The 10,756-nt window shown below is 58.7% G+C and overlaps 1 protein-coding gene across 1 annotated transcript in view; it reads left to right on the forward strand.

The window, feature by feature from the left end:
• The window catches only part of ATP10A (ATPase phospholipid transporting 10A (putative)), a 55,103-nt gene that overhangs the window by 18,218 nt on the left and 26,129 nt on the right, over window positions 1–10,756 (forward strand). The window contains exons 3-6 of the mRNA XM_039853453.1: window positions 6,559–6,644; window positions 7,068–7,078; window positions 8,695–8,753; window positions 9,019–9,171. Of these exons, the coding sequence (XP_039709387.1) occupies window positions 6,559–6,644; window positions 7,068–7,078; window positions 8,695–8,753; window positions 9,019–9,171 (309 nt within the window). The remainder of the gene's footprint in view (window positions 1–6,558; window positions 6,645–7,067; window positions 7,079–8,694; window positions 8,754–9,018; window positions 9,172–10,756) is intronic.

The following is a 10,756-nucleotide window of genomic DNA, read 5'->3' on the forward strand; positions in this document are numbered from 1 at the left end:
GCAGCTCTCGGGCTGGTGGTTTTACATCAGAATCGGCTTTTTCAGAACTTCGTTTTCCTCGTTTTTTTTTTTTTTCATTCTCTTCCAAATATTTGTTGGGCATCTACTTACTTCAGATGCCGTTCTACGCGTCCGTGCCCACAGGGCCACCTGCTTGTGCTGGTGAGGTCTGCAGGACGAGCCGAAACCACAGGACTTGGGGAAGCCAGCTCTTCCCGGCCGTGTGGGTGTGCACACACTCGTGTGCGTGTGCACCTGCGGCGTGCCCTGGGTGGACACTGGGTGGACAGTACCCGAGGCTCGCAGGAGTCTGAGAAGCGGCAGCCGGTGTCTAGACCGCCCGACTGGGAGACAGCGACGTGCCTTCCCCTCCGCTTTGCGCAAACGTCGTCACTGCCCTCCCGCCCACGTCCCCGGTGCCGGGTGCTCTCGGGCAGTGACAGAGCAGCGTCCTTTACCAGGGAGAGGCGTCCGCCCCCAAGCTACTTGGCAGGATTCAGGGAGCTTGGAAAAACGACTTTAAAATTCCAAGTATGCAGGAGAAGAAAATGTTTGTTTGTTTCTACCCCAAAATGATCTCTACCTCAAGAAAAAGAGATGAAGTAGGGTTCGCAAGGTCTTGCCCCAAAGCTGCTTTTTCCGTAAGCTTTTCGGGTTGTTGGTCTTCCATTGAATCAGGCCCCTTCCCCTGCCGTGGAGCCTGTGTCCTCCAGTGGAGGACGAACAGCGGGCAGGTGTGCTCGGTGGGTGGCCCGCGTCGCGCCTTCGGGGACGACTCAGTTTTCTTTAGCGCGTGGAAGTTCGGTCACGAAGCCCTCAGTTAACCTCGTGGGGCGTTTTCACCGTCAGATTCATTTAACGCGCGCGTATCTTTGCCAGAGGACAGTAGCTATGTAACGGGAAAGACTGAGGATGTGACTTTGTAGCGGGAGAGACCGAGGATGGTGACTGGGTAGCGGGAGGAACTGAGGACGGTGACTGTGTAGCGGGAGAGACCGAGGACAGTAACTATGTAGCGGGACAGACCGGAGGCAGATCCCTGAGACGACACAGTAACCGTTTAAACGGCAATTTCAGGTCCGGCCCCAGGGCCGGTCGGCGGCGCGATGTAACTTTCTGAGACGTGCCCTGCGTTGTGGTGGTCGTGTCTGCTCCCCGGGGACCGTGAGTGTGGCTGTGTGATGAGGTTCCCCCCATGTTGGTTGTTTGCCCACGACCCCTCCCTGAACCTGTGGCCCGCGCCCCCGTGCTCGCTCGTAGAGGCCGAAGCATCGTGGGCTCCCGAAGACGGCTCACGCCGCGACCTTGGCCCTGTCATGGAAGCCGCCACCGGCCGGACTGTGCTGCCCACCGTCGGAGACTCCAGAATCCCTTGTGTGCGTTTAACCTCACGTACTCCGTGTGGCCAAAAGTGGGCATTCTTTTTCCCCCAGGAACATGACAACTAAGACAATAGGTTTTTCTTCCTGTCGTGGTGCTGGACAACGTGACAGGCTAGTTTTCTCTGTGGCTGTATTTTCATTGTGAAGAAAAAAAGGAATTTAATGAGTTGAATTATGAGTTGCATCAGCAGTCCTAAGGGTTCGGGGGTGTGTGTGTGTGTCTGTGTGTATCTGAGTGTGTATGTGCAGGCATGTGTGTGTATACATTTGAGTGTGTGTGTGCGGACACGTGTGTGTACGTGTGTGTGTGTACGTGAGTGTGTGTGTGCAGGTTTGAGTGATATTGTTTTAATGGGCTGTCACTCCCTGATAGGACTGTAGGATGGGACACCTGTTCTTTCCTGGGCTGAGACACAACATTCTAGAAGCAGACCGGTGTGCTGAGCGTGTGCCCAGAGTGGAATCTCTCTTCTGGTTCTTGAGCACCTACTGTGCACCTCGCGCATTAGGTGATGGGTGCCGCGTGCCCACTTCGTTCCTTGACGGGGCGTCTGCTTCGTGTTGTGTCTCTGCCCCTCATCTCATGAGCAGAGCCCCCAACAAGAGGGAGCACCCCCGTTCTTACGTGACCAGCCCCCATGCCCTTCCGCCCTCATCTGGATCCTTCGAGTCACCCTGATGTAGGCGTCCAAATTTGTAGGCGTCTGCTTCCGCGTTGTGCCAGGGGTGCCCAGGGACCGTCTGAGCCGCCAGTTTGCACGTGGACAGTGGACCGTCGGTCCTCGCTTCAGTTCTGGTGTCACTGAGGGTTCCGCCTCCCCAGGACGGAGGGACAGGGCGCAGAGAGGCGTGCGTGCACACCTACACACTCATAATGGCGTGCACGAAAGCCAGCGAGCTCCAGAAAGCACTGTCGCCTCCCGGGTGTGGAGGCAGCTGTGCTTCCTGGCTGAGTTTTAAGCCCGGATCGGGTTAAGGCCGAACAGAAACAAACCGGGGCTTTTCCGCCATCACCAGTGGACAGTCTGTGCTGTGAAAAGGGCCAAGGACGTGCCCAAAGGGGCCCCACGGCGTTGTCACCACGCCGGGACCAGGCAAATTAGCCTGTCCATCTGCAGTAAAGCCACTTTCTGGGTCCTCCATCAGGGTGGCTTACGCCACACCACCCCCACCCCAGCCTCTGTGGAAGGCGTGTCACTTAGGTGGGGATGGGCCTCCCTCGAGCCCCAGAGAGCAGACGCTTCGATGTGTCTGCACGCGGTTTGTGAGCTCGGGACTGGGCTGGTCAACTGCCACACCCCCGCATGCGCACAGGCTCCCCCGACGAGGGCGTCTGTGTGCAGCTCCTGAGTCTCTGAGTAGAAGGACAGAGTAGCCCTCACCTACCTGTGGTGACCAACCATCCAGCGGTCTGCACCTGCTGGTGGCCGGAATGGGCCCCTGCATGTGGGTGGCCTGCTGTGCCCGCCCGCTTATGCATTTGGGACACGTTCAGTAATGCAGTCACAGCCATTTGTACCGTGGTTTAAATGTGTTTTGTGATCATTCCTATTCTATTTCCACCGGAACCGGGGCGTAAACTCCCAGCGTGACCTTGAATCTGTAAAACCTATTGGAGAAAAGATTACTTTGACTTAAGGCTCCTTACATGTTTGATGTCTCCTGCTGCCAGCATGCCAAGTTTCATTCAGATTTATTTGACCGAGCGCCCACTATATGCCGGGGGACACCACGGTAGACGAGGCCGACTCTGTCTTTCCCACTTCAGGTTAACTGAAGGTACGATCTTCGCGGTAATGAAGTAGGTTCATCTGTTTGCTCGTTCAGGGTCAGGCTGTCCGCCTCTCTGCAATCCGCATGGCACCGACAGGCGTGCCACAGGCACAGAGCGGAGGGCGGGTGCCAGACGCGAGTCGGGGCAGCTGTTTCATTAATGTGGGTGAAACACTTTGCCCGAATTAATTCAGGTATCGCTCGCCTTCTGGCAGTAAATAAGCAGCCGCCGTAGAGGCTACGACGCAGTCGTCCATGTTGCCGGCGAGAGGAATGTGCTCACACATGCCACAGGGGGTCTGCGCTTCTGGACATCTGAGAAGCCTTGGCGGCCACCTTGGCCGGCCCACATGCCCCTGTGGCGGGAGAGCAGGCGTCCGGCAAGCACGAGCTCCAGGCCCCAGAGCCGAGCACGAAGCTGTGGTGCGTGATGTCCTTTTGGAGCGAGCCTCCGTCACTCTGGGCCACGTGTGCACCAGGCTCTGTCCTTGTCCGGGGGAACTGAGGTCCAGTGACGGGGCCGTGGCGCCAGCTCCAGCCGGGCACGTGTGTGGGGGCCCTGCCTGCCTCACCTAGGCCAGGGACTGTCACGGCCAGGTGGGGGGCACAGAGGAAGTCGTGTGCCTCCCCAGGCTCCCCGCGTAGCAGGACAGGTGCCGGGAGGAGCAGCGGAGAGGTCAGCTCAGGACCCCGGACAGAGCCTGGCCGCTGGGTCAGGGTGGAGGGTGCCAGCGGACAGCAGCTGACCTGGCCCTCAGCCTTCGGAGGGCTGGGCGGAGCCGTGGGGCTGCAGGCAGAGGGAACCCATGTCCCCGTGTGACCAGGAACATCCTGACGGGCAATGAAAGGGCGTCGTCAGGACGGCCCCAGGAGCGGAGGACGGGGGGCCACAGGGAGCCACGCTGCCCAGGCCTCGTCGCCAGTGCAGGTCAGGCGCTGTCGGGCTCTGTGCGGCCTCTCGCCAGGCCCCTCTGTGACCCTGTCCTCCAGGGACCAAAGCCTCCCATGGAGGATGGGCAGACCCGGCTTGCAGCCCTGCTTATCCCGTCCACGGCCAGATCACCTGCTGCCCAGCCGGAACCCGCCACCCTGACCCGCAGCCAGGCTAAAGATAAGCATCAACTGGTGCGTTTCGCTGCTTCTGTGAGAGAAATGACGGTGTCTGCTTTGAGGGACACGTCCTTTCGGGCGCGTGGGGCGGAAGAGGCCGCTTTTGCTTTGACCGAGCCCTCGTTAGCATCTCGTTTAGCGCTGACGTGACGGCAAGGCTGGAGACGACCTTCGCTGTGGGTGGACGTTCGTTCGGTCCGCAGTCCAGGCACCGCCGAAGCAGAGCCAGGCCCCCCGGTGAGGTGACGGGGACAGAGCACCTGCACAGGGGCCTATTCTACCCAGAGGGGTGCCGAGCAGTAGAGGGAGCGCCCCCGCCCCAGAGGGAGCAGGCTGTGGAGTTGTGGGTTCACAGGGCTCCAGAGACCTCGGAGACTCAGGTCTGGGGCCCTGTCTTCCTTCGCCAAAGTGTCACCTTTATTAATTGGAAGAACAAGGATTAACCCCCAGGACTCCTGATTCTTACCCCATTTTGAGGTGCACTGTGCTAACTCCACATCCACGACATTGCTGGAGACAAGCGGGGGTTCAGGCCAGGCACCCTGAATCGTGTTTGTAAATGTGGAAACTGTAAGATATTTTTAAGCATCTTTGGAAATGTCTGTAGACTCGACTATGTGCTTTCTGGCTTATCAAACACAGTGTCATCTTTTCCTGTAAATGCAAGATAGTCTCACTGTCGAGGGCTGAGTTGGATGTCTAAGGAACTAGTCACTGGAAGGCCTCTCGACCTTGAGCGTGACCTTGGGCATAGTCCCAAATCACTCTGAGTTAAAGGTAGTGTGGACGCCGACCTCACAGCGCTCGGCACGAAGGCCGGCCGTTAGGGAGCCACCGGAACATCGCAGGCACAGCGGCGGAGGTGGCGCTGCAGCCCGCCGTGGCGCCCTCGAGAACCGCGACAGCCGCAGCTCCCAGTTGTGACGTAAACAAGTCCTGGCAACTGCAGCGAACGATGCTGTGCTGTGTGTCTCAAGGTCGCCGGGAGAGCAGACGTTAAAAGTGCTCGACGCCAGAAAAAATGCGCAGCTACGCGTGGCGATGATGTTAACTGCGCTTACTGTGCCTATTTCCAGTACGTGCAGACGTCAAGTCACGTTGCACAGCAGAAATTAATACAACGCTCTATGTCGATTACACCGCAACACAAACATAGCGTGGGTGTTGTTGTCCAGAAGCAGTGCCTTCGAGGGCTGGGTATTTACTTATTTGCGGGTAAGTGTCTAAGCCTACAGCATTAATCTGAGGACAGAAAGCTCACAGACTGTTCTTCACGCCACTCAGTATTAGGTGTTGCTGAAATAATTAATTAGAATTATTGGTAACTATCGGTGCCTAGGGAACTGGTTGAGTGGGGCTAGCCAGACTCTGGAAAGGGAGGTGCTGTAGGCTGCGGCCGAGGGCTGGTGGCCCATGAAAACTCGGGAAAAGCCTTGAAAACTGTTTAATCCAGCTGTTGAACCGAGAGCGCGCTGTCCGTCTCACGCACCGAGCTGCCGGAAACAGGACTGACTGGGTGGTCCCCGCCTGCTGCTGGAGCATCGCCCCGGGGTGTCGGCGCCATGATGCCCCTTCGGTGACCTTTAATCTCTGGCACGAGTGTTGCGGCGACACGCTCGTGTGCGCAAACACAGTTCCGTTTTTGCCATGTTGGGACCCCGGCTGAGCAGGAGGGTGGAAGGAAGCCCGATAAGACAGCCGATTTATACAAATCCGCGAGTCGTGGTCAGCCATACACGCCGAAGGCTTATTCCTGCCCGCCGCGCCCACGCCCGGTGCTTCGTGCAGCACATCTGTGGAGGGCAGACTCCCAGGGGAAGGACTCTCTTCCTGGAGAGCTGTCATTTTTCCCATTAAGCGGAATAATGCAGAAGTTGTTGGCTCACACCTCGGTTATCTAAATGGTTTTCATCAGATATCAGTGAAGAATCTTCAACGCACGTTGAAAAAATGATGTTTTCTTGTAAGTTTCTGTGTCCCGGGTGGGACTTGCTTCTCTGGATCTCTTTAGGGAACCGGAGGGCTCTGAACCGTCGCAGGCTCAGCCGCCCCGTCCATCGTCACTGGCTGCCTCTGCTGGCACCGCGGGCTTCCGGCCGCTTGCTCTGCTCACCAGCGCTGTTGCAGGGGCTGCTCCTCGGGCCCCGGCGATGAGCCGACGCTCGTGACAGCGGAGGCCGGGCCGAGCGCCGTGCGTGCCGACACGCCCTGCCGGGGACGAGGGCGGAGGGCGAGCACCTTCTGGGGCGCACATGTCAGCCGATTCCTCTAACGTGTCCTGCTGCCGCTCCAGGTCTCCGAGTTCAACCCCTTGACGTTCACCAGCGTGATCGAGTGCGAGAAGCCGAACAACGACCTGACTCGGTTCCGTGGCTGCATGTGAGTATCGCGCGTCTGCTGAGCATGGCCCGTGTGGCAGACCGTGCACACGCACACACATGCACACGTGCACACACACCCGTACATGTGCGCACACGTGCACACAAGCACACACGTGCACGCGCGCATGTGCACATGCACACACAGGCGCGCATATGCACACACGCACATGTGTGTGCTCATGCGCACATGTACATGCACATGCACACAGCACACGTGCACATGTGCGCATGTGTACACATGAATGTGCACAGGTGCAAGCACATATATGTGTGCGCACGCGCACACACATGCACATGCGTGCACGCAGTGCACACATACACGTCCACACAGTGTGTGTAGTGCGCACATGTGCACACATGTATACATGCACGCGTGCATGCACGTGCACGTGCACTCATGCAGTGTATGCACACATGCAAGCGTGCACACACGTACAAACATGCACACAGCGCATATGCATGCAACATGTACATGCGTGCACACGTGTGCACGCATGTACATGCACGTGCATATGCACACACAAGCATGCGCGTGAACGTCCGTGTGCGCACACATGCACACACGCATGCACACACAAGCACACATGCGTGCACACATACACATGGCCCTTGGACAACAAGGAGCCTAGGGTGCCAGCCCCCACACAGTCGAAAATTCTCATAAAACCTTCAACTCCCCAAACGTTAACTACTAATAACCGACTGTCGACCGGAAGCTTTATCGATAACATAAATAGTCGACAAACACACATTTTGCGTGTCACATGGGTTATATGCTGTATTCTTAAAATAAAGAAAATGTCATTAAGAAAATCATAGGGAAGAGAAAATACATTTACAGTACTTACTGAAAAAATTCCCATATAAGTGGACCCACGCTGTTCGAACCTGCGTTCTTCAAGGGTCAGCTGTCTAGATAGATAGACAGACAGACAGATAGATGATAGATAGATGATGGATAGATTGATGATAAGTAGGTATATAGACAACAGATAGACGTCTGTAAACAGTCAGATGCTCACGGAGTTCCAAAATGTGCATTCAAAACTCTTCCCATGTTCGAGGCCCTCGGGGAATGGCGCTCGGCCCCTGAGCCTCTTGGCAGCTGACAGGACCCGTCCGTGTGACTGTGCTGGCCACAGGGCCTGTCACGGTGCCCGCAGCGAGGGTCTGCCCTCCCTCCAGCAGACCCCTCAGGACGGTAGGGAGCAGGGGAGGCCTGGCCCACTGCACGCGGCCCGCGGATGGAAATGCAGGGGCCTGGGTGGAAGCGCACTCATCTGTGCGTTCCTTGGTCCGTTCATTCATCCGCCGGTCGTGGACCGAGTGTTTGTTGAGCGCCCCCTCTAGGCTCGGGGTAACACAGTGAACAGAACAGACAAAAAGTCCTGCCTCCACGTCCGTTTTGTCCCAGTCAGGAGGCGAGAGAGGCAATAAATAAATGACGTCCAGCACGTCAAGTCGCCCAGCCCGGGCTCCAAAGCAGGGACAGGAAGGAGGATGAATGGCACGGGGCTGGCCACGTGGCGGTGCCCACGGAGGCCGGCGGGGAGCCCGGAGGAGACCCCGCTGCGCAATCCGGCCCATGTGCAGTGACGGTTCGGTGGTAGTGACGTGTGCGCGTGCGTGGGGTGGTTAGTACGGGAAGGATAAAGTAGGGGCGGGTGGGGATGGGGTGCCACACACACACGTCAGCAGTCGGGGGCGCCCGCAGAGTGCCCGAGGGACACAGTGTGCTTCCTGTCTACCAGGCTGTGAGCATGTCTACCCTGGACATGCTGCTAGGCCTGCCATGTGCCAGTCAGTGTCACAGGCCCAGCCCCCTGCCCGGAGAGGCGGGTGCCCCCGCCGCTGTCCTGCCCCCAGGTGCAAGCTGCTGGGTGGGCCGGGCCCATAGACACGTGGGTGACACAGGGCGCGCCGCCCCAGGCTCGGCCCTTCCCCCGGAGCCTTACAGAGAGTGTGAGTCTTCTGATTTGCGGGCGCATCCAGCACGTGGCGGTGTTCACGCCACTGGGTTTGAACCCCTGGATCTGCCCATGTCGCAGGCCCCTCTGAGCACGTCACGTGCCGGGACTCAGACAAACGTGACCGCGGCCAGCAGCGTGTACGTCAGGGAGACGTGACGTCTTAAAACGAGCAGCCAGGCAGGATGTTTGTTAGTGGAACTCTGCCGTTCCCCAAGGAGCCTGTGTGGCACTTGCCAGTGGACAGGACATGTCACCAGACAGCCCTGTCACCACGTTCACTTCAGACACTCGATTTAGAAGCGATTGGATCGATGGGGCCGCGGGCTGGGAGACCAGAACTCAGCCACTCGGAGACGTGCCCCCGAGTGGCTGAGATTAAAGGTGAAAATCGCTCGCTCTCAGCCGCGGAGGCTGGAGGTCCAAGATGGGGGTCAGCAGGCCGGGTCCCCCCAGGGCCTCTGTCCCCGCAACCATGGTCCCACACAGGCCGGTGAGCCTGTTGGTGACGACTTGCGGTCCGGCTCAGTCCCCCGGAAAGCACAGTGGCTGCTGAAAGTGCGTGTCCTGCACAGTGAAAGCTTTCCTGCTTCTGTCGAGTTTGTTCGGACAAGCGTGACTAGAACTTGGGTTGTGATGACAGTCTTTGCTACTGTCCCTGAGGACCACTTCCTGGGTCCAGTCATCACAGAGCGGTGGCCGTGGGCATCCTGGCCGTCCACACACGGAAGCCAGGTGTTGAGTGTCATGTCACACGCTGGTCTGCAGTGCGCCAGCAGGGAGTGACCAGGCCTGGGCCTGGCAGGGGCACTGCGTCCCCGGGCGTCCTGGGACTTCTTGCTCCAGGCCAGCTCGGCTCCCTGTCCTGGAGCCTGGCTTGGCGCTGGCGAGCTCAAGAGCCTCGGTGGAGTCTGGGGGTGGCGAGGGCCATCCACTGAGGATGCCGAGTGGCTTCTGGGAAGAGACCCTCAGTGGCACTGCCTGGTGGAGGTTAGGCCGGGTCCTGCTCTGGTTCCAGAAGCTTCCAGGGCTGTGACCCGGTCATCAGGGTCCCGGGACCACATCTGTCCCTGTGTGGTGTTAGCACAGGGTGGTCCCGGCCGGCATGGCGAGGACGTGGCTGTCCTTATGGGGCCGAGAGGAGTTTAAAATTCAGTGGCTTAGACTTGGACTGTTCCTAAGAATCTAAGCAGCAGTGACACCAAGTTTATAAAACTATCTCATCAGATTCACTACGTTTCAAGTTCAACGTGTTAACATTTCTAGTAACTAGGACTTTTTATCAGAAAAAGGGAGTGTAGAAAACGTTGCTGAAACCAATACCATTCCCTTTCCTAGCGGATGCGTGTTTGTGTGACAGCACGAGGTGCTGACGGCCAGTGGGCGGGAGGTGCCTGGAGGCCACCACGTGGGCCCTCCTCGGTCACCCTCCCCATTCAGCCCAGCTGTCTCGAGTCTGCCTCTCTGGCTGTAGTGTGTCCCCCACGGTGAACACGAGCCTGTGGTCCTGACACCAGTTCCGATGTGGGCTTTCCACTCCAGTGACACCAGCAGGCTGTCCCACAGTGTGACTCGGTTCTGACACCACCCACCCACACACAGCATCAGACCCTCAGGTGAAGGGCTCGGTCCCCCCAGACCGCCTGCACCTCAGAGGCCACCTGTGTGTCCAGGCTGTCACCTGTGCTTCCGCTAAGCTGGGGGCTCCCACGACCCCCTCCCTGGGGTGGGTGGACCTGTGGGAGTGGCTCACAGACTCGGGGACACAGTGTGCTTCCTGTCTACCAGGCTGTGCGAGAGAGGGCAGAGGGTGCTGTGAGCATCAGCAGAGGGGGCCGGGGCTGCGGGAAGGGACGCGCCCTCCCCCCGGCACCTTCCCGAGCCCCAGCCAGGCGTCCGCCCACAGTCGCTTATCAGAACAGAAGACGCTTCTGTCACCCAGGAAATGGGTGACACGAGGTCTCGCGCCCGGGGTCGGCACAGGCGGGGTCGGAGGCCCCGTACCAGAGCCACAGGCTGCGGCCGCTCAGGAAGTCACGGGGGTTCGGGGCTCCGCGGGGACCCGGGTCAGAGGCTACATGCTGGGCAGGGGCTCCCAGCACCCCATCACAAGGTGTGGGGGGGCCAAGTGTTGGGACTGGGG

This window comes from Pteropus medius, unplaced genomic scaffold, assembly GCF_902729225.1.
Source record: "Pteropus medius unplaced genomic scaffold, Ma_sr-lr_union100, whole genome shotgun sequence".
Classification (NCBI taxonomy): domain Eukaryota; kingdom Metazoa; phylum Chordata; class Mammalia; order Chiroptera; family Pteropodidae; genus Pteropus; species Pteropus medius.